This window comes from Hylobates moloch, unplaced genomic scaffold (genome assembly GCF_009828535.3).
Source record: "Hylobates moloch isolate HMO894 unplaced genomic scaffold, HMol_V3 SCAFFOLD_15, whole genome shotgun sequence".
In the NCBI taxonomy this organism is placed as follows: domain Eukaryota; kingdom Metazoa; phylum Chordata; class Mammalia; order Primates; family Hylobatidae; genus Hylobates; species Hylobates moloch.
Window position 1 is genome coordinate 50,829,484 of NW_026652290.1, and position 23,016 is coordinate 50,852,499.

Genomic DNA, 23,016 nt, shown 5'->3' on the forward strand with positions numbered 1-23,016 from the left:
GTGGTCTCGATCTCCTGACCTCGTGATCCGCCCGCCTCGGCCTCCCAAAGTGCTGGGATTACAAGCGTGAGCCACCGCGCCCGGCGAAAGCAGGGTCTTAAAGGGATTTTTTTTTTTTTTTGAGATGGAGTCCCACTCTTGTTGCCCTGGCTGGAGTGCAATGGTGTGATCTTGGCTCACTGCAACCTCCGCCTCCCGGGTTCAAGCATTTCTTCTGCCTCAGCCTCCCAAGTAGCTGAGATTACAGGTGCCTGCCACCATGCCCAGCTAATTTTGTATTTTTAGTAGAGACAGGGTTTCACCATGTTGGTCAGGCTGGTCTTGAACTCCTGACCTCAGGTCATCTACCCGCCTTGGCCTCCCAAAGTGTTGGGATTACAGGCGTGAGCCACCGCGCCTGACTTGTTAACTGTGTTCATAGGAGCATCATTGACAGTAGACAAAAGGTGGAAGCAACCTATGTGTCTGAGGGTAAACGAAACAGGTTCTATGCATATAGTGGAGTATTATTCAACCTTAAAAGGGAGGAAATTTTGATCATAGAGAACACTAGTCATTAGGAAGCTTTTCTTTGGCTGTATTTTCCTGAAAACATCAACTGGAGATTCTGAAGGAAGCAAGTACCATTTTAGAAATGTAAAATTAAAAACAGAAAGGGAGTTTGTAATGTGGGGAGAAACTCAAGCCAGCAGATATGCTTGGCATTTTTTGCAGTATTAACACTTAGATTTTTTCCCTCTGATATTGGTTATGTTTTAAAACATAGAGTACACATTTCCTGTTTTCTTTAAGAATTATTCTCTTGCAGACCTATGTTTTTTGTTTTTGTTTTTCTATCCTTGGCAGAGTTTTTTAATATGGATTTTTTACTTCACTTTTAATATTTTATTTACATTTTATATTTGAGTAAATTCATGAACTATATCTAAGTCAAAATGCTTAATGGCATATAGCATGCCACTATATGTGATATACTTTTAAAATCAATTTCCTATGGTTGAATAGTTTATTTCCAATGTTTCAATATTAACAACTCTTCAAGGAACATCCTAGGACAAATATCTTCATATACTTGTCTGATTATTTCTTTAAGAGTCGTAAAAGTGAAACAAAGGTACGATTTTATGTCTTTTGAATATATTTCCATATGCTTTCCAATAGGCTTGTAAGAATTTACACTTATATTTCTTCTTAATCAAAAGAAAGATGTGTGCCCTTTCCTCAGGTTCACCAGTTTTGCCACATTTATTCTGTCTGGTCTACCTACACAGTCCATGTTCAAATACTGTATCAATACAGTCAATTCAAAACAATACCAATTGTTCTGGTAATGTCCCTTATCACTAATTTTCCCCTAGTGTCATATCTCTTTAGTGTCCTTTAATCTGGAATAGATTTTCATTGTTCCTTCGTCTTTCTTGACCTTGGCATTTTTGAAGAACATAGGCCATTATCTGTAGAAGTTCACTCAGTGTGGTGCAGCTGATGTTTCCTTATAAATAAATTTAGATTGTCCGTTTTGGGCAGGAAAGCTAGAGAAGTGATGCTGTGTCCTTCTTAGTGCACCATATCAGGAGGCACATGATGTTGATCTGTCTCAGTGTTGGTGATACTACTTTTTACTTGGTGGTGGTGGGTTTTGTTTTTTTTTTTTTTTTGAGACATCATCTTGCTCTGTCACCCAGGCTGGTGACAGTGGCCTGATCTTGGCTTACTACAGTCTTGACCTCCTGGACTCAAGCAATCCTCCCACCTGAGCCTCCTGAGTAGCTGGGACTACAGGCATGCACCACTACTCCCAGCTAATTTTTTTAAAAAATTTGATCTTGTTATGTTGCCCAGGCTGGTCTCAAACTCCTGGGCTCAAGCAATCCTTCCACTTTGGCCTTCCAAAGTGCTGGGATTACAGGCACAGCCATTGCACCCTGCCAGTATTAACTTTGATTGCTTGGCTAAGGTGGTGCCTGCCAGGTTTCTCCTGTCGTTACTACCTTTCCCTTTGTAATGAATAAATAATTTGTCAGGCGATCTCTATGTTTGTCCCTGCTTGTGAATTTATAGGCAGAGACTCAGTCTTCTATTACTTTTTTATTTCTCAATCTGTGTATGAGATTTTCTTTAAGCTGGTCCATAGTCATCCTGATCCTAAGGCAATGTTCATGTTTCAACAAGTGATGACTCATTTTTCCTTATTAATTTTTCAAGTGGTAACTTTATAAATAATAGTAATGGTAAATCTTTATTGAGCAATTCCTACATGCTTCTTCTAAGCAGTTAGCATGTACGGACTCATTAAGTTCCCACAATCGCCCAGTGAGATAGGTTCTATGATTCAACTCCTTTTACAGATGAAACTCCGGAGGTTTCGAGAGGGTAAGTAACTTGCTCAGGGTGATGCAGCTGATAAAGTGGCTGTGCTGGGATTTGAGCCCAAGCAATCTGGCTTCAGAATCCTGATCCCTAACCACAATGCAGGGTTGCTTCCCTGCAGTTCCTTTAGTGCCACTCCTGTCTTCTAAGCTGGATCCCTTGATGGTCTTTCAGAACAGACATTATGTCACGTGTGGAGGCGCATGCCTGTGATTCCAGCTACTTGAGAGGCTGAGGTTGCAGGATCGTTTGAGCCCAGGAGGTGGAGGCTGTAGTGAGCTATGATTGTGCCACTGCACTCCAGCCTGAGGGACAGAGTGAGACTCTGTCCCTATTTATTTTATTTTATTTATTTATTTTGAGAAGGAGTTTCACTCTGTCGCCCAGGCTAGAGTGTAGTGGCACTATCGCGGCTCACTGCAACCTCCGCCTCCCAGGTTCAAGTGATTCTCCTGCCTCAGCCTGCTGAGTAGCTGGGATTACAGGCATGCACCACCACACCCAGCTAAGTTTTGTATTTTTTAGTAGAGATGGGGTTTCACCATGTTGGCCAGGCTGGTCTCAAACTCCTGACCACAAGTGATCCACCTGCCTCGGCCTCCCAAAGTGCTGGGATTACAGGCATGAGCCACCGCGCCTGACCTCTGTCCCTATTTAAAAAAACAAAACAAAAACCAACAACAACAAAAAACAGGCACAAGCCTGGGCTCCTGGTGAGTCAGTCCATCTCCCCACACCCAGAGGAGGAACATGGTTGTGCAGCACCCTCGTGTTGCAGAGGTTGGAAGCTCTGCAGCAAAGCCCAGTTTGTGCTAAGCATCGTAACCTGGGGTTCAGTTTCCACAGTAGCGTGGGAGTTCCCAGCTAGACAAAGGGGATGTTGCAAATCAGTCTTTTCAAAACTTTTAGGACCAAGTTTCCCCACCAGGTGTGAGGCATGAGGCTGCTTCTCTGCACGTGTTCTCACTCTGCAGTTTCTCACTCGTTGTTGCAGGTTTCCTTTTCGTTTTAGGTCCCTGCAGGCTTCAGCGTGGCTGCCAGTGTCCGGGTAGGAAACGCTCTGGGTGCTGGAGACATGGAGCAGGCACGGAAGTCCTCTACCGTTTCCCTGCTGATTACAGGTGCTGAGACCCCTTTACCCGAGGCTCTTGGTGCAGAGTCTCTGCATGCAAAACCCAGGCTCCCCCACTTCCTGTGGATCTTCTTGTTCACTGTGTTGTTTCTTCTGCCGTTTTCACCTTCAGTGGTCTTTGCTGTAGCCTTCAGTGTCCTGCTGTTAAGCTGTAAGGATCACGTGGGGTACATTTTTACTACCGACCGGTGAGTGCTAGGATTTTCTTGAAGTGTGAAATCTGTGACAAAGAAATGGTTCATTGAGAAACTTTGTTCTCTAAAATCAGGCTGTTCAGAAACATTGCTGTTTGAAATCATATCAGTAAAAAGAAAACATCTCACGCCTGTAATCCCAGCACTTTGGGGATCACCTGAGGTCAGGAGTTCAAGGCCAGCCTGACCAACATGGCGAAACCCCCATCTCTACTAAAAATACAAAAATTAGCCGGGTGTGGTTGAAGATGCCTGTAATCCCAGCTACTTGGGAGGCTGAGGCTGGAGAATCTCTTGAGCCCAGGAGGCAGAGGTTGCAGTGAGCCGAGATTGTGCCACTGCACTCCAGCCTGGGCAACAGAGCAAGACTTCATCTTAAAAAAAAAAAAAAAAAAAAGATCAGAGGCTCCACTGATGTTACTTGGGAAGAACATATCAGATGTAGGAACTGATTTATAATCTACAATGCCAACTTAATGGGCATTGGTGATCATTTTGTGCTTCTGCTGGTCATGTATTTTAAAGGTGGAAACCCCTTTTTAGTATGATTAATTATATTTTCAGTTAATTATTTTGTTTCCAATGATAAGAATCCTCTTGGTTTCTTAGTATTGGCCAAAATGCCCGGTTTGTAGTAGTTGCATAATGTGTTTGTCAAACTGAATTGAAGTTAAAATCTCATCAGTGGGCTGTCTCAAAAGTCACATTCTCAGATTGATTACTAAAGAATTCTTGGGGCTGGGCGCGGTGGCTCACGCTTGTAATCCCAGCACTTTGGGAGGCCGAGGCTGGCGGATCACGAGGTCAGGAGATCGAGACCACGGTGAAACCCCGTCTCTACTAAAAATACAAAAAAATTAGCTGGGCGTGGTGGCGGGCGCCTGTAGTCCCAGCTACTCGGAGAGGCTGAGGCAGGAGAATGGCGTGAACCCGGGAGGCGGAGCTTGCAGTGAGCCGAGATTGCGCCACTGCACTCTGGCCTGGGCGACAGAGCGAGACTCTGTCTCAAAAAAAAAAAAAAAAGAATTCTTGGATAAGTCCCCTCTGCTCTGCAGAATTTGTTTCCTTCATCAGTGATGCTAGTGTGTACATTCGGACTACATAGAAACTTTATGGGGATACTTCTTATTTGGACACCTTTATCAGCAGTTACAAAATGCAAAGGGACTTTGCCTTCCTGGATTCAGAAAGCTGGTGGAGTGGACAGAACTAATTTCGTGGTTTATTCTTCACACATTTGACTTTTGACTTCAGATCATAGGTTTTCATTTTTCAGCTTTGGCTATTTTGTTATGGGGAAATAAGATGTTTAGGCCAGGCACGGTGGCTCACTCCTGTAATCCCAACACTTTAGGAGGCTGAGGCAGATGGATCGCTTGAGTTTAGGAGTTCAAGACCAGCTGGTCAACATGGGGAAACCCTGTCTGTACTAAAAATACAAAAAAATTAGCCAGGTGTGGTGAGGCACGCCTGCAATCCCAGCTACTCAGGAGGCTGAGGCAGGAGAATCACTTGAACCTGGGAGACGGAGGGTGCAGTGAGCTGAGATTGTGCCACTGCACTCCAGCCTGGGCAACAGAATGAGACTCTGTCTCAAAAAAAAAAAAAATTGTTTATAACTCCCTCACTCAGAATGAGTGGGGAAGGTGACAGTAAGTAGTTGGCTTTTCTCACAAAAGGAATCAGGATGAACTTTATGAGGACTAGGATAGATGGATGGTTTCAGAAGGAATATAGTAGAAGCTGGACTCTGAATCTGTCCACTTGGGAAACCATACAGTGCAGGAAAAGAATGAAAAACAAGAGGCCCACAAACTATAGAACTGACGAGACAAGGAAACATCAGAAACTCAACAATCAAATTACTTGTAAGGTGGCCAGGATCGACCCAACCTGGTAGAATCGGTGAAAGAGATGAACCTCTACCTAACTTAATCACAGGGGGTGGGAAACGGCACCTCTGACAAAGAAAGGGGGACGTTACTACTACACACAATCATTTTTAAAAATCCTAAGAGACTATTTTGCACAACTTTTCCCAAGGAAATCTAAAAACCCGGAATAAACAGATAATTTTCTAGGGAAGTAATTGATCAGTATATACCCTAGAAAAGATAGAAGGTCTAAATAAACTGATTTCCTGGTAAGAAATAAGAGAAAGCTATTTTTTTGTTCATATTGTTCTATTTTTTGACCATGTGCATGTTACCTATTCAAAAAATAAAATTTGAATAAAATAATTATATTTACTGACGACAGGTCCCACCAAACCCTGGTTATTTTTTGTATTTTATAGAGACGGGGTTTCACCTGTCACCAGGATGGGACTCTGACGCCTCCCAAAGTGCTGGGATTACAGGCTTGAGCCACCGCGCCCGGCCAATAATTATATTTCTGTCCTTTTTGGTGAGGAGGAAGTGATCATCTTGTTCAGTGCTGGATTTCTTTTCTTTTTTTTTGAGATGGAGTTTCGCTCTTGTTGCTAAGGCTGGAGTGCAATGGCGCAATCTCGGCTCATCACAATCTCTGCCTCCTGGTTTCAAGCGATTCTCCTGCCTCAGCCTCCCGAGTAGCTGGGATTACAGGCATGCACCACCACACCCGCTAATTTTTTATTTTTAGAAGAGACGGGATTTCTCCATGTTGGTCAGGCTGGTCTCGAACTCACCACCTCAGGTGATCCGCCCGCCTTGGCCTCCCAAAGTGCTGGGATTACAGGCATGAGCCACCACGTCCGGGCCAGTGCTGGATTTCTTATTTAGTAATTAAACAAGTATTTATTGGGAGACAGTCTTCTAGGTTCTAGTTTGGAGTGACCAAACTCACTCCAAGGGTGTTGTGAATTTCTTGCTTCCCCAGGTCAAGGCAGCATTTTTCTCGTCTCCCTTCATGTGCAGGGGTTAGAATCTAAGTCTCTACCTTTAGGGGTCCCATTTCTAGGAACCAGGGATAATTCTGCAGAATATATCTATGGCCTTTACCAACCTTCATTCCATAGAGGGAACTTAATTTTTACTCTGTAGCGCTTCACTCAGGCCTACTAAGAGACACAGTCAGACTTGGCCTGTGGCATCATCTTAAAAGAAGGATGATCATAGCATCCAAACTTGCTGGGATGATAGGTGCGTGCCACTGTGCCCAGCCAAACTTCTTTTCAGCTGATGGGGAAAGGGGGAGGGGTGTCATCAAATCCCTTGATTGTCTACACTGACCGAAGGGACTATGCAGTAGCCCCTCCTTATCCTCAGTTTTGTTTCCCAAGGTTTAGTCACCTACAGTCAATTTTTGTCTGAAATTTTTTTTTTTTTTTTGAGATGGACTCTCGCTCTGTTGCCCAGGCTGGAGTGCAGTGGCATGATCTCGGCTTACTGTAAGCTCTGCCTCCCGGGTTCACGCCATTCTCCTGTCTCAGCCTCCCCAGCAGCTGGGACTACAGGTGCCCGCCACCACGCCCGGCTAATCTTTTTGTATTTTTAGTAGAGACGGAGTTTCACCATGTTAGCCAGGATGATCTCGATCTCCTGACCTTGTGATCTGCCCGCCTCGGCCTCCCAAAGTGCTGGAATTACAGGCATGAGCCACCATGCCTGGCGGTCTGAAAATCTTAAGTGGAAAATTCCAGAAATAAACAATTCATAAGTTTTCAATTGCATGCTGTTATGAGTATTAGGAGGAAATCTCACGTCCCGCCTGGGACATGAAATCATCCCTTTGTCCAACGTCTCCACGCTGTGTGTGCTTTCCACCTGCAAGTTATTTCAGATCGACTGTTTTGGTATCGCAGTGCTAGTAATCCCAAAGCACAAAAGTAGTGATGCTGGCATGTGGTTATGGCCTACTTTATTACTACTGTTGTTACTCTCTTACTGTGTCCAATTTATAAATTAACATTATCATAGGTATGTGTGTATAAGGAAAACACAACGTATTTAGGGTTCAGTTCTCTCTGCGATTTCAGGCATCCACTGGGGGACTTGGAACATATCTCCTGAAGACAAGGGTGTGGTTCTGCATATTTTTTCTAAAAGCTGTGAGATACAACATGCAGTTAGTTTCCTCTATGGACCCAGCAACAGGAGAACTGTCCCTGACTAGGCTGCTGGCCTCAATGCATGCACATGTCTGTAATATGCAGAAAGCTATATACTTTTTTTTTTTTAAAGACAGTCTCGCTCTGTCATCCAGGCTGAAGTGCAGTGATGTGATCTCAGCTCACTGCAACCTCTGCCTCCCGTGTTCAAGCGATTCTCCTGCCTCAGCCCCCTGAGTAGCTGGGATTACAGGTACCCACCACCAGGCCTGGCTAATTTTATATTTTTAGTAGATACAGGGTTTTGCCATGTTGGTCAGGTTAGTCTCAAACTCCTGATCACCTCAGATGATCCTCCCGCCTCAGCCTCCCAAAGTGCTGAGATTACAGGCATGAGCCACTGCACCCAGCCAGAAACCTATATACTTCTTTCTCCACTTTGTCTCCTAATCACCACGTGCTTTATTTTCCTAACAGAGACATCATTAATCTGGTGGCTCAGGTGGTTCCAATTTATGCTGTTTCCCACCTCTTTGAAGCTCTTGCTGTAAGTATTATGTAGTAGTCCCCTAAGCACTGTTATGATCTTCTGATGGTGGTAAATTTCAGCTGAGAGGAGGGGCCAGCATAGGTAGGAAGATTGAATATTGTTATCACATTTCATTTAGAAGGATACTGTCACCTTACCATGGATTTTAGCATCAGAGTCCCACAGAATATGAAGTGCTCGGGAGATGGGAGTGTTTCAAGAGCGCTGGATGTGTTCACACTGATGGAATGGTCTCTGCCTGCAGTGCACGAGCGGTGGCATTCTGAGGGGGAGTGGAAATCAGAAGGTTGGAGCCATTGTGAATACCATTGGGTACTATGTGGTTGGCCTCCCCATCGGGATTGCGCTGATGTTTGCAACCAAACTTGGAGTGATGGGTAAGCGCTAACCTCTGCAGGCAGGGCTTAGCTGCTCACCAGCCCAGGAAATGACCGTTGGAGCACACAGGTCTTTGACTGAGGCTCACCTCTGAAACTCGGGAGCTCGCCCACGTCCATTCTGTGTCTTGTCAGAGAGCGTAGGGGGCGTTCAGGAGGTGGCCTCCAGCTCTAGCCAGGGCCCCAAGGCTATGTGGTCCTGCCCCTCACGCCCCTGCGGGCAGTCTTCCATGCTGACACACGAGCACAGATGCCCTTTCTACTCACCTCCTATCCTGAGTTATCCAGCCCTCACTTCTCTAAAGGAGGCGACAGCAGGGACCGCTGAAGAAGCATTTGGAAGCATCCCTTTAGCGTGTTCCATGCTATTCTTTAGAGACAGCATGTGAGCCCCTGAGGGTGACTCTGCAGGGCCAGTGCCATCGTAGGCGGTCTGTCCTGCATGCGTGGGGTGCCACAGGGTCAGCACTCACGGTGGTACTCTGCATCCTAGAGCAGTGCCCCATGTGCTCACCAAGCAGTGTGGCTGGATCCTTGGAGGGCAATGGGTGGCCAGTGCCCTTCTCATCACCCTCATCACACTCCGCAGCCTCCACCTCCCTCCTTGCACAGCCTTAGCTGTGTGCCCGTGGGTCTCCCCACAAGGCCGTACATGTGGTCGGTGTGAACAGCACAGAAGGAAGGGGGTGGACTTGAGCACCTACCCACATTTGGAAGAAAAAACTTAATCCACAGCATCTGAAATTACCAGAGCTAATCTTTTTAAAAGGTATGGAAATAAATGACTGCCCAGCTTTGATTTCTAAAATAATAATTTGGAACATATTGGCAGTTAATAAATGATGATATGAAAACCTGGACATTTATCTTTGGGGTGAGTAGTGACTGACTTAAAGCGTGGCTTGTTTTGATTCATCTGTACTTGGCAGGCTCAGAGGTGGTGAGAAGTCAACTGATAGCTACAGGGAACTTCCAGTTCAGTATGTTCCTTTATGTGGCACATTTTTCTCAAGTTCAATAATATTTTAATTAAAAATACAGGAGTTGTTCAAAGAATAGAATTGCCAACACAAAGTTCATTGGGCTTGCATGATAGTGCAGAAAATTATTTAGCTGAGTTTCTGGTGTGATTCATATTTTGGATTTGCCAATTGCCTAGCTAATGCAAATATTATAGAAATCTAATTTATTTTTATTTTTAAAGTGATGTATTTTATGTAAAACAATATATCTAAAATTATTGCAACATGCAATCAGTATAAAATATTAAGGAAATAATTTAAATTCCCTATATCTTTTAAACTTTAAATTGACAAATGATAGTTGTATACATTTATGGGGTACAGTGTGGTGTTTTGATATACGTATAAAATGTGGAATGATTAAATTAAGCTAATTAACATACTTATCACCACTTATTTTTTATGGTGAGACATTTGAAATTTACTTAGTTAATTCAAAATGTGCAGTACATTGACTACAGTCACCCTGGTGTGCAGTTGATCTCAAAACTTATTCTTCCTGTCTATCGGAAACTTTGTACCTTAACAACTCCCGGTTCCCACACCCTCCCCTCCTTGCCACCAGTCCCTGGTAACCATCATTCTACTCTCTACTTCTATGAGTTCAACTTTTTTAGAAGAAGAGTCTACTTTATTCTCTTTTTTCATTTTTTACAGATGGGGACTTGCTATGTTGCCCAGGCTGGTCTCAAACTCCTTGACTCAAGTGATCCTCCCACCTTGGCCTCCCAAGTATCTGGGATTACAGGCATGAGGAACCTGCTTTGAAATATAAATCTGTCTATATCCCAAGTGCTGTCCTTGGCTCACCTATTCATTTAACAAAATATATCTAGGCCAGGCACAGTGGCTCATGCCTGTAATTCCAGCACTTTGGGAGGCTGAGGTGGGCAGTTCACTTGAGGTTAAGAGTTCAAGACCAACCTGGGCAACATGGTGAAACCCCGTCTCTACTAAAAATACAAAAATTAGCCAGGTGTGGTGGTGTGCGCCTATAGTTCCAGCTACTTGGGAGGCTGAGGCACAAGAATTGCTTGAACCCGGGAGGCGGAGGCTGCCGTGAGCCAAGATGGCACCACTGCACTCTAGCCTGGGCGACAGAGTGAGACTCTACCTTAAAAAAAAAAAAAAGCATAACTAATTGTGCAAAGTAGAAGAGGAAGTTGAGAATCACTGAAAAGAAATGGTGTGGGCCCTGGGGATGTGAGGGCTCTCTGAGAAGACTGTAGTCAATGCCCCCCACCCACATATTAGAAGAAAGTGTGGTACGAATTGGTTTTGAGTATTGTGTCTCCTGGTATGGTATGCAGTATACCTATACAAGGTGTCTAGGAGAGCATCAGAATTCTGCAGGTTCTCAGAAGCAACCCCAGGAAATCGTGGTGACCTTCAGAATCCCTGGGAGACATTTTAAATATGTAAATTCCTGGGCCTTGCTCATGAGATTCTAATAATCATCCCACTTTGGGCTCCTAGGTTGGGTCAAATAGTAATCTTTTAAATGATGTATGCTAAAATTATTGGAAATCTAATTCATAACTTTCAAATTATAGCTGGAGGTAGCTGGTTATTTCCTGTTTAAGGTGGTTCGGGTGAGCTTGTAGTTTCTACGTACTGAGAACACTGGATTTGAAAGAGGAAGCCAGTAGCTTGCTTTTACTAATTTTTTTATAGGACTAGCAGGTGGCACCAATTATACTATTCTAAGAGCAGGCTAGGCTGGGCGTGGTGACTCATACCTATAATCCTAGTGCTTTGGGAGCCAAGGCAGGAGGATCACTTGACTCTAGGAGTTGGAGGCCGCAATGAGCTGTGGTCATGCCACTGCTCTCCAGCCTGGGCAACAGAGCAAGACCCTGACTCTAAAAAGCAAACAAACAAACCAAAGTGCAGGCCGATCATACCTGAAAAATGTGATTAGTACCAAGAAACAGAGCTGTAAACCCTGTACCAAATCCATAAACCAGGAACCCAGACTAGCCACCTTAACCCTTACATAGATCTGGACAGCTGTGGAAATAAACCAGGATCAACCAAGCAAGACAAGCAAAGGCTGTGTATTCTCAGCAAGGGTGTTGGCTGCCACCACTTGCATTTGGGCAGAGACTTGAAGGCAGGCAAAGGAGTGGGAAAGCGCCACAGTGGATAAAAGGGGAGGCTGCAGGTGTGTCCTGAGTGGAGATTGTTGATCTGGGGGATGCTGGAGTTGGCTGACTAGAAATGGGCCTCCCATGTGATTGGTTAGGGGGATGTATTTTACTTTCTCTAGTTGGTCCTAAGTTGGAAGTGCAGACCAAAATTAGGGAAGCTGTCAGTTGCTAATCAAGTCCTGGCCATCTGGGGCCAATCATCACAGAAGTTACTGGTTAGCTTCCTGGATTGTTACCAAAGGCGGCTATCTTGCTTCCTGCAAGTCTGATTTAGGGAAGGCTGGCTTCCTGGGTCTATTGTAGATGGGGTGGGGTTTCTTGGGCAGGGTGCTGCAGGTTGTGAGGCAGAGGTCTGTTTTTATCATGGTCAGGCCCTTGTCTCTTGGTTATTGTTGGAGCTTTTGGTTCTGCCATTAGTTTACTGTTGACCAAAAAACCCTCCTCACTTAGGGTCTCCCTCTGTGCCCTGTGTGGTGCCTTGAGATTCACAGGGCTTTTCCCACCATCCATTCCCACCTGGCCTGCCTTTGGTGTTCTCCAGTCATCTGTAGGTGCCCAGCCCTGCTTTAGAAGCTTCCAGCAAAGTCTGTGTCAGAAGCAAGTTAAGGTCCAAGGTCTGGCAGGAACTCTGAGGGAGAGAACATTAGTAATTTATATGGCTAGTGATTTCTGCTTTTTTTTTTTTTTTTTAATGTTAGTCCCCTTTTTTGAGGGAACTAGGGCAGAAGTAGTTGGTCCTGGGAAATTTTAATTTCCTTATAACTGACATTTTTCTTAATATTCAAGCATTATAATCAGTAAGGCCAAAAATATCCTCTGAATATTTGTTCAGAAATCCTGAACCAAAAGAGATGGCCCTTTTGGGGGTGGCCTCAGGGAGTACTGGGCTTTCCAGAATCTTCTGGAACCTTCTGGAAGCCCGAGGAGGAGGAGGGTAGAGGTCTCTGGCCCACTGTGGGCTCCACCTTAGCCATGAAAGCAGATATTCAGTATGGCTGACAGAAGTGGGATAGGCAAAACATACTCCCCAGGGGCAGCTGGTTTTCTATGGAATTAACCTCTATTAAATATTTCTATTTCTAGGTCTGTGGTCAGGGATCATCATCTGTACAGTCTTTCAAGCTGTGTGTTTTCTAGGCTTTATTATTCGGCTAAATTGGAAAAAAGCCTGTCAGCAGGTAACTATGTTCATTCTGTCCCGGTAAATGTTCCTCTCCTAGAAAAACAGGATCTGATCTGGCTCTCCCTTTTTTGTTTTGGAAAGTTCTTTTCTCATTTTCTTTATTCTTATCTCACGAATACTATTGTTCTTGTTGTTTTAACTAGACAGTTCAGATGTGAAGGGCCAGATCACCCTGGCTTTATCCATTCCCAGAAAAATAGGGGACTCCTTTCTTCCTTGTCTCCCATGCCAGGCTGTCACCCTTGTTCAGGAAAATCCAATTTCAGGACAAGAATTAGAACGGAGAGAAAGGTGGGATGCATCAAAGTCATCCTGATGTTGTTTTTATGATCTCCAAATATTTTGTTAAGATACTTGTGTGCATCCTTCCCTTCAACTTTCTAGGGTCAGTGTGAGGTCTAGAAATAGGTGGCAGAAAAATGAGATCAGTCGAGGTACAGTGGCTTATGCCTGTAGTCCCAGCTATTCAGGAGGCTGAGGCGGGAGGATCGCTTGAGCCCAAGAGTTTGAGGCTGCAGTGAACTGTGATCACTGCACTCCAGCCTGAGTGATGGAGCGAGACCCTGTCTCTACAAATAAAAATTTTTTAAAAAGAAGAAAGAGATAAAGTAAAAAGGGAGAGTTCTAAATGATCTTGGTCCGTCTCTTGTCCCTGTCTCCCTCACCCTGTACTGTTTCCATCCCGCCTTCCCTCTCATGGACACCATTTCAACCTTTTCTGTTTTTCTTAAGAGACAGGCTCTCACTGTGTCACCCAGGCTGGACTATAGTGGCAGGATAACAGCTCGCTGGAGTCTCAACCTCCTGGGCTCAAGTGATCCTCCTGTCTCAGCCACCCAAGTAGTTGGGAATACAGACATGCGCCACCATGTCTGGCTGGTTTTTTTTGTTGTTGTTGTTTTGTTTTTAATTTTTTAATTGAAATGGGATCTTGCTGTGTTGCGCAGGCTGGCCTTGAATTCCTGGGCTCAAGCAATCCTCCCTCCTCAGCCCCCCAAAGTGCTGGGATTACAGGTGTGAGCACTGAGCCTGGCCCCATTTCAATCTTTATGAAAGATGACGTGTGAGTGAGAGGAACTTAAGCTATACGTGCCAATTAAGGAAAATGGCTTGGCTTTTCCTAAACTAGGTGGTCAAGTAAAATACCGTATTAACACTATCGTGAAGCCTGATGGACTGACTGAGTTTCATTTTCCAGGCTCAGGTACACGCCAATTTGAAAGTAAACGTGCCTCAGAGTGGGAATTCTGCTCTTCCTCGGGATCTGCTTCACCCAGGTATGATATGACTCCCTCAGCCCTTGGACAGGCCTGTCTAGGTGGGACTGGAGGGGCTGTTAGTGAGACACAGCTAGATTTGCTGCTATGAGCTCTCATTTAAATAGGGCAATAATGTTTCAGAAACATATGACAAAGTCAAGTAACACCCAATTCAAGGTAAACTGACTTCAAGTTTATTTGCTTTAATTCCACACATTAGTATACCGCTATAGATGACTGAAAGGTCCCCAGTTCCTCCCCTAATTTCTGCAAGCACTTTGCAGGTATTTCCAACACTTGGAGATACTGTGCTTCTACCATAGCTTGGAAACTGACATTTGTTTGTTTTTATGGGGTCCCTGTTGTTCATCAGGCAGATACTTGTAGGCTTTAAACAGGTCGTTGCTTGGACCTTTGCTTCTGATGCACATCGTGCAAATGTGGTTATGGTTTTCTTCAGTCAGTTGAGTAATCCCCCCGATTCCTGGCCCCTTAGGCAGTTAGCCACCCACTCACAGTAATCCTTGCTCCTTTATAATTTAAACCCTTTGACTTCATAGAATGGCTGATACGCAATCAGTGGTCAGTTGTGTTGTTTCTGCCAATTTTCATTCATGTTGTCTAGGCTCCTGTGCTGTGTGTCTGGTTATCTTTGATTTTAATTTATTTTTAAATTAATTGTTTAAAATTAAAGAAAAACTTTTTTTTAAATAGAGAGAGGGTCTTGCCCTGTTGCCCAGGCTGGTGTGCAGTGGTACGATGGTTGCTCACTGCAGCCTCTACATCTTGGGCTCAAGCGATCCTCCTGCCTTGGCCTCCCAAAGCAGTGGGATTACAGGCATGAGCCACCACACCTGGCCTGGTTATCTTTGATTATGTTCCAGACTTTATATTTGAAAATTGTTCATAGAAGTAACTTGAGCCTGAAAGAATGTTGTCTATTTATCTTCAGAGAGGATTTTCTTTTGCTTCTGTTGGACACTGAGGATGACCAGCAGTCTAGGGCAATCTCCGAAATGGAGCTTTCTGGAGCACCCAGCCGACCTGAAGGTGTGCTGCAGCCAGTGTGAGGCTTCTTGGTTTACTTCTTCTGGTTCATGCTTTTTTTTTTTTTTTTTTTTTTTAAGGAGTCTCACCCTATCGCCTAGGCTGGAGTGCAGTAGTGCAATCTCAGCTCACTGCAACCTCTGCCTCCCGGGTTCAAGCGATTCTCCTGCCTCAGCTTCCCGAGTAGCTGGGATTATAGGCGCCCGCCACCATACCTGGCTAATTTTTGTATTTTTAGTGGATATGGGGTTTCACCACGTTGGTCAGGCTGGTCTCGAACTCCTGACCACAAGTGATCTGCCCTCCTCGGGCCCCCAAAATGCTGGGATTACAGGCGTGAGCCACCACACCCGGACTGGTTCATCCTTAAGTCTTGGATGCAGCCCTTTGGGGTTCTAACCTCAAGTACAGAGAGGTTTGCCAGGGCCTGATTCTTGGTAGGTACCCAAGTCCCCAAAGCCCTGCTCAGCGTCTCAGTCATGTGATCTGGATGTAGATCTCTCTGATCTGCATCCTCTCATCTCTCTGATCTGAATGAACTCTCTGATGTGAAGCAGCCCCAGAGGCTGGGCAGCCCCTCTGGGTTTCCTTCATCCCCTGGATCTTGCCCTGGTGACTCTTCATTACATTGTTTGCATTCTGATGCCTTCAAGATGATATTTAATTTGTTTTATTGAGATTCTATAATGATCTTCAGGGAAGGGTTGGTCGATGTTTTCTACCATCTTGCCAGTTTCCCTGATTCATGAAATCTGCATAACAATAGCACTTATCCCTGTTGTTGTTTTTGAGTCTCACTCTGTCGCCCAGGCTGGAGTGCAGTGGCTCCTTCTCACTGCAACCTCTACCTTCCAGGTTTAAGTGATTCTCCTGCCTCAGCCTCCTGAATAGCTGGGATTACAGGTGTGTGCGGTGGTGTGCCACCACACCCGGCTAATGTTTGTATTTTTAGCAGAGACGGGGTTTCACCATGTTGGCCAGACTTTTCTTGAACTCCTGACCTCAAGTGATCTGCCTGGCTCGGCCTCCCAAAGTACTGGGATTACAGGCGTGAGCCACCACACCCGGCCTAACAATGGCACTTACTTTTATGCTACCACTGTTGGGGTTGAGAAGCACCCAGAACTGCCTGCCCAGGGAAAGCATTTTGTTAAGTGTGAGCTGGTATGATTCTGTTCAAAATGATTTTTTCTCCCTCCCTCCCTTTTTCTCTCTTTCTCTGTCACCTAGGCTGGAGTGCAGTGGTGCGATCAAGGTTCACTGCAGCCTTGACCTCCTGGGCTCAAGCGATCTGCCTGTCTCAGCCTCCCAAAGTGCTGGGATTAGAGGCATGAGCCACTGCACCCGGCCCAAAATGATTTTCTTTCAGAACTCTGAGGATATTGCTACATTCCTAACATTCATCCACTTATGCTTATTAGGAAGTGGGATGGCCAAGCTTATTCTCGTGCCATTATGTAATCTGCCTTCATTTTTCTCTTCGGAAGCTTTTAGGGTATTTTCTTTTTTTTGAGACGGAGTCTCGCTCTGTCACCCAGGCTGGAGTGCAGTGGCGCAATCTCAGCTCACTGCAAGCTCTGCCTCCCGGGTTCACGCCATTCTCCTGCCTCAGCCTCTCCGAGTAGCTGGGACTACAGGCGCCCGCCACCACGCCCGGCTAATTTTTTTGTATTTTTAGTAGAGACGGGGTTTCACTGTGGTCTCGATCTCCTGACCTCGTGATCCGCCCGCCTCGGCCTCCCAAAGTGCTGGGATTACAAGCGTGAGCCACCGCGCCCGGCCGGGTATTTTCTTATTATTATTCCTTTTCTTTCTTTTTTTTTTTTTTTTTTGAGATAGGGTCTTGTTCTGTCACCCAGGCTGGAGTGCGGTGGTGCAATTATAGCTCACTGCAGTCTCAAACTCCGAGGCTCAAATAGTCCTCCCATTTTAGCCTCCTGAGTAGCTGGGATTACAGGTGCGTGCCACTATGCTCAGCTAACTCTTTAATATTTTTGTAGAGACCAGGTCTTGCTTTGCAGCCCAGGTTGGTCTTGAACTTCTGGATTCAAGCAATCCTCCTGCTTTAGCCTCTCAGTGTTGGGATTACAGGTGTGAACCACCACGCCTGCCCTATTACTCTTACTGTTCTGAAGTGTCTTGAGACTAAGTCTAGGTGTGAGTCATTATCTGCTTGAAACTGTTGGGGTGAAGGAGCTTTCCCCTTGCCCTCCGATGGTTCACTGAAAAATTAACTTATAATAAGGCTGATGAATAAGAGAAAAGGCATACAAATGTATTTAACCATGCACAAGGGAAGAATCATAGTCGTTATCCAACATCCCAGTGAGGCCCAACACTCATATAACCAACTTTCAGAGGAGAGAGAGGAGATAGGGCATTTGGTGCTTCTGTTGAGGGATAGTAAATGAGTACTAGGGAAAATGATTGGATATTTTGCAGAATGAATGGATTGGGGGCAGGGTGGACAGACTGGTTCCCTTTGGAAGTTGAATGAACCTAAGAGACTAGCATTATTTTGTAAAAGGTTTGGCAATTGTTCTTCTTGGTGGGTTTGTCTGGCTTTTATGTAGATGGGGAAAAGTCTCTTTAAAGGCCTGTTGATCTCTAAAGAGTTTTTAATTTAAAATACTCATTATACCAGGGAGCCATATCTTGGGGTGAAATTCTCTGCACTCCTTCAATACTTAGTAGGCCCTTTGATGTGAACGGTCACATCTTTCTCCCATTCTGTGAATAGCCTTGTATTCTTTCTTCCTTCTTTTTTTTTTTTTTTTTGACACTGGGTCTCTCTCTGTCACTCAGGCTGGACTGCAGTAGCACAATCATAGCTCACTGCACCTCGATATCCTGGGCTCAAGTGATCCTCCCACCTCAGTCTCCCAAGTAGTTGGGACTATAGGCATGTGCCATCAGGCCCAGCAAAGTTTTTGTTTGTAGAGATGAGGTATCACTATGTTGCCCAGGCTGGTCTTGAACTCCCGGGCTCAAGGGATTCTCCCACCTCAGCCTCCCAAGGTGTTGGAATTACAGGCGTGAGCCATCACACCCAGACTTGAATTATTTCTTAGGTTGTTTCTCCTTGTGTTTTGTTCTGAAATGCTTATTAGATGGGTGTTGGCTTCTTGAAAGTTTCCCCTGTTAATCTTTTTTTTTTTTTTTTCTTGGAGACGGAGTTTTGCTCTTGTTGCCCAGGCTAGAGTGCAATGGCACCATCTTGGCTCACCCAAACCTCTGCCTCCTGGTTCAAGCAATACTCTTGCCTCACTGCCTCAGCCTCCTGAGTAGCTGGGATTATAAGCATGTGCCACCATGTGTGGCTAATTTTTGTATTTTTAGTAGAGACGGGGTTTCTCCATATTGGTCAGGCTGGTCTCTAACTCCCAACCTCAGGTGATCTGCCTGCCTCAGCCTCCCAAACTGCTGGGATTACAGGCATGAGCCACTGCGCCTGGCTTCTCTGTGAATTTTAATGGAGAGGGCTACCTTATTTCTCTAGCTCCTGGGAGAGTGCTCCCTGGAGCACCCAAGCCAGCGCTGGTAGGATTATCAGTGTTCGTGAAGGAGTGAGTGGAGAGGCACTCTGGGATAGGGTTTCTTTTATTTATTCACCGTAGCAATAGTGTCCTGAATTAACCTTCTCTCTGCTATTAGCACATATTCCTTTTATACATAGCCTTTTATACAAATGAAAAAACAATCCCTTTTAAGCTGCTAAGTTCCTTTTTCCTCCCAGGGTGCCCTGAAAACCTTGAAGGAATTTTAACGAACGATGTTGGAAAGACAGGCGAGACTCAGTCGGATCAGCAGATGCACCAAGAAGAACCTTTGCCGGAACATCCACAGGACAGCGCTAAGTTGTCCAGGAAACAGCTGGTGCTGCGGCGAGGGCTTCTGCTCCTGGGGGTCTTCTTAATCTTGCTGGTGGGGATTTTAGTGAGATTCTATGTCAGAATTCAGTGACGTGGCAGGAAAGAAAGTCAGGTCAAGTGATGCTTTTGAGCTCACACACAATTCACAGGCCCACCAGTGACAATTTATTTTGAGTTAATGTCATGCAGGTGTGCCCATGGATTTTTGAGGGTTGGGAATGCAAAGATACATTTTTCTATAAAAAGAAAAAGCAACTAAGGTTAAAAGCTATATTGTGGCCCAAGACACTGTCTGAAAGATGACGAGTAATAATTCACCACCATCTGAACCAAGCAAGGATCAATGTGCTGACTGCATTGGCCAATGGCTTTGATACTTCTGCTATTTTTTTAGACAAAAACCCATAAACGAAGTGCTTAAGAATTCATACTGCCTGAATTATGTAAAATATATTTTACAATCTATCTTTCCTTGGGCCTTAGATTACTATTCACTGGGCAAATGGTATTTGTTTTTGTTTTATTGTTATTTTTTTAATAGATGGAAGTCTTGCTCTGTCATGCACGCTGGAGTGCGGTGGTGCAATCATAGCTCACTGCAGCCTCGAAATCTTGGGCTTCAAGCAGTCCTCCTGTGTCAGCCACCAGAGTTGCTGAGACTACAGGGGTATGCCACCATGCCCAGCTGGCATTTGTTAATCTTCATTTGAGGTCTAGATCTAGGCACTGTGGGCACTGAAAAACAGTTGGGAAATCTTTGGAGCTGTGGAAATCCAAACAAGGACTGATAATTCCTGGTAGGGGTGTGTGCGTGACCTACTGCAGCCTCAACCTCCTGGGCTCAAATGATCCTCCCACCTCAGCCTCCTGAGTAGCTGAGACCACGGGAGTGTGCCACCACGCCTAGCTAATTTTTTATATTGGGGTCTACCCTTTGTTTCCCAGGCTGGTCTTGAATTCCTGGGATCAAGCAATCCTTCCACCTTGCCCTCCCAAAGTGTTGGGATTATAGGCATGAGCCACCACACCTGGCCAGAGGACAAAATTTTAATAAAGATCTTAGCTTAAGTAGTAATCCTACTTCATTAAGCCTTCCTGGGGTGCGGTACACACTGTTAATTCAGCAAGCCTCAGTACATACTAAGTATGCTCAGTGCTGTGAAAGTGGATTACACCAAATTAAGTCATTCTTGTCACACCCAATCAAAAGTCAAGAAGCCAGGGATAAAAGCACCTCAGGCTTTAGAAATTCTCTGCACATCCAGCTGGTGAAACTGCCTGCTGTAAGCTGAGACCAGCTTTATCCATAACTGCTGAGATAACTTGCTGAAGCTCTAGGAATAATTTTGCCTGCCCGGTTGCTCACCAGTTGTAGCTTGCCAGCTCCCAGGACCCTTCCTGGTGCCAATAAACTTTCTCAAAGAGCAATACTGACATTTCTTTGGATAAAACCTCCAGCCTTCTCTGTGTTGTTCCGACACACCGAGGACCAACTGGTCTACATGGATGCCCTGAACATGCAATTCTTTCTTCCCAAATAAAACATTAAATAGAGATTTGCTTCTATATTTTTGACTTAGTGCTAGGATGGATATAATGCTCTAGGCATGGCCTTTTCCTGAAATAACAAAATCAGAAAAGTTACCTACATTGAGTAAAAAACACCCAACTGCTGATTTTGGTTGGGGCCACCTTAAGGTATCTCTACCCTCAGTGCCTCGTTCTTGGGGCCACGAGGCCCATTCTCCAGGAAGGCAGATAAAGGCTTGCATTGTGGCCCTCGGGGTTGGGCCTGGGGGCAGGGGGCAGACACCGCAGAAGCCCCTCCCCAGCTCCTTGTCAGGAACCCTCGAACCCTGTCTCCATTTCCCTCGCACAGGACCCCCTGCCCTTCCCTTTGCCAGGTAGGGCAGGGACCCCCTGAGGATGAGAGGAGGTTCTTTGAACCACTAGCCGCAAATAGCCGCCGGCCAGGAGGCCACCCCAGGCCGCCAGGAGAAGGGAGGCTGGGGTCCTTGCGAGACAGGACCCCTCCTCTTCCGGAAATACCTGAACCCGCAGCAAGCCCAGGCCAGGAGAAGCATGCCAGAAAGCGCCAGACCCCTGCCCCGCGGAGGATGGAATCACCAGCTGCGTCCTCTCTGCCCACCCTCTAGGCATTTTGCTCTTCCAACCTGACCTACAAACTCCTGATAAAAACCCGTGTCGGCCGGGCGCGGTGGCTCACGCTTGTAATCCCAGCACTTTGGGAGGCCGAGGCGGGCGGATCACGAGGTCAGGAGATCGAGGCCATCCTGGCTAACATGGTGAAACCCCGTCTCTACTAAAAAATACAAAAAAAAAAAAAAAAAAAATTAGCCGGGCATGGTGGCAGGCGCCTGTAGTCCCAGATACTCGGGCGGCTGAGGCAGGAGAATGGCGTGAACCCGGGAGGCGGAGCTTGCAGTGAGCCGAGATTGCGCCATGTACTCCAGCCTGGGTGACAGAGCGAGACTCCGTCTCAAAAAAAAAAAAAAACCTGTGTCATCCAAAAGCACACGAGGGGTCCTCCCCCGCAGGGACCCCTTCCCCGAGCCCCCTTCATCAGCCCCTAAAGGCCCTCCCGGTCCCCTCCCCCAGGGTTCTGCGGGCGGCGATCATTGCCCTGGGCGTCTGGAGCGGGTCCGGGGCGGGGAGGGGCAGGGCTGGGTGGGACCGGGCCGCCCCCCGCTCCCCTCCCACCGCGCTGCGGTCCCGCGCCTGAGCCGCCGCCAGCCGCTCCCCGCCTCCGCATGGAGGCCCCTGCGGCCGCCGACGTCCCGATCCCCGCTGAGCTCCCCGCCGCCGCCAAGGACCGGCCCCCATAGCAGCCCCGGGCCCTCAAATGCCAGGACCGCTTGTGGGGCCTACGGGGCGCGCTGCCCCCGGACCTGCGGCGGGGAGGCGGCTGAGCTGGCGGCGCTCGCGGGCCCAGTGGTGAGTGCGGCAGCCTCAGGCCCAGCCCGACGCCCCCGGAGCAGCCGCCGCGCGGGGGTGGGCGCGGGCTTCCAGGAGGGAGGGCGGCTGTGAACGCGCCTTGCTTTCCGCGCCTCCGCAGTTTCTTGCGCAGTTGATGATCTTTCTCATCAGCCTCGTCAGCTCCATCTTCTGTGGACATCCGGGCAAGGTCGAGCTGGATGCTGTCACGCTCGCCGTCACGGTGGGTGCCTGATTTCGCCCCTGTAGGAGCCGACGGGCGGCCAAGGCTTAGGATTTGAGCGGTGTCCCCAGGCGCTGTGGCTCACGACTGTAATCCCAGCGCTTTGGGAGGCCCAGGTGGGAGGATCGCTTGAGCTCAGGAGTTCGAGACCAGCCTGGGCAGCATAGCAAGACCCCGTCTCTACTAAAAATACAAAAATCTACTAAAAATACAAAAATTATCCCGGCGTGGTGGCACCACCTGTGGTCCCACCACCTGTGGTCCCAGCTACTCGGGAGACTGAAGCAGGAGGATCGCTTAAGCCCAGCAGATCGAGGCTGCAGTGAGCTGAGACCGCACCACTGCACTCTAGCCTTGGCAACAGAGCAAGACCCTGTCTCAAAAACAAACACACAGGGCGGGGCGCGGTGGCTAACGCCTGTAATCCCAACCAACACTTTGGGAGGCCGAGGTGGGCGGATCACCTGAGGTCAGGAGTTCGAGACCAGCCTGGCCAACATGGGAAAACCCCATCTCTACTAAAAATACAAAAATTAGCCGGGTGTGGTGGCACGTGCCTGTAATCTCAGCTACTTGGGAGGCTGAGGCACGATAACTGCTTGAACCCAGGGGCCTGAGGTTGCAGTGAGCCGGAATTGTGCCACTGCACTCA

General features: G+C 46.7%; 2 protein-coding genes across 2 annotated transcripts in view; both read left to right on the top strand.

Annotated features, from left to right (window-relative positions):
* The window catches only part of LOC116483167 (multidrug and toxin extrusion protein 1), a 42,471-nt gene extending 23,018 nt beyond the window's left edge, over positions 1–19,453 (top strand). The window contains 7 exon segments of the mRNA XM_032176941.2: positions 3,313–3,491; positions 3,615–3,690; positions 8,204–8,273; positions 8,521–8,653; positions 12,909–13,003; positions 14,207–14,285; positions 19,051–19,453. Of these exon segments, the coding sequence (XP_032032832.1) occupies positions 3,313–3,491; positions 3,615–3,690; positions 8,204–8,273; positions 8,521–8,653; positions 12,909–13,003; positions 14,207–14,285; positions 19,051–19,277 (859 nt within the window). The 3' untranslated portion in view covers positions 19,278–19,453.
* A 32-nt stretch (positions 19,454–19,485) lies between these two features.
* LOC116483169 (uncharacterized) overlaps positions 19,486–23,016 on the top strand; it is a 51,754-nt gene continuing 48,223 nt past the window's right edge. The window contains 5 exon segments of the mRNA XM_058428113.1: positions 19,486–19,492; positions 21,806–21,981; positions 22,057–22,104; positions 22,106–22,141; positions 22,263–22,364. Of these exon segments, the coding sequence (XP_058284096.1) occupies positions 19,486–19,492; positions 21,806–21,981; positions 22,057–22,104; positions 22,106–22,141; positions 22,263–22,364 (369 nt within the window).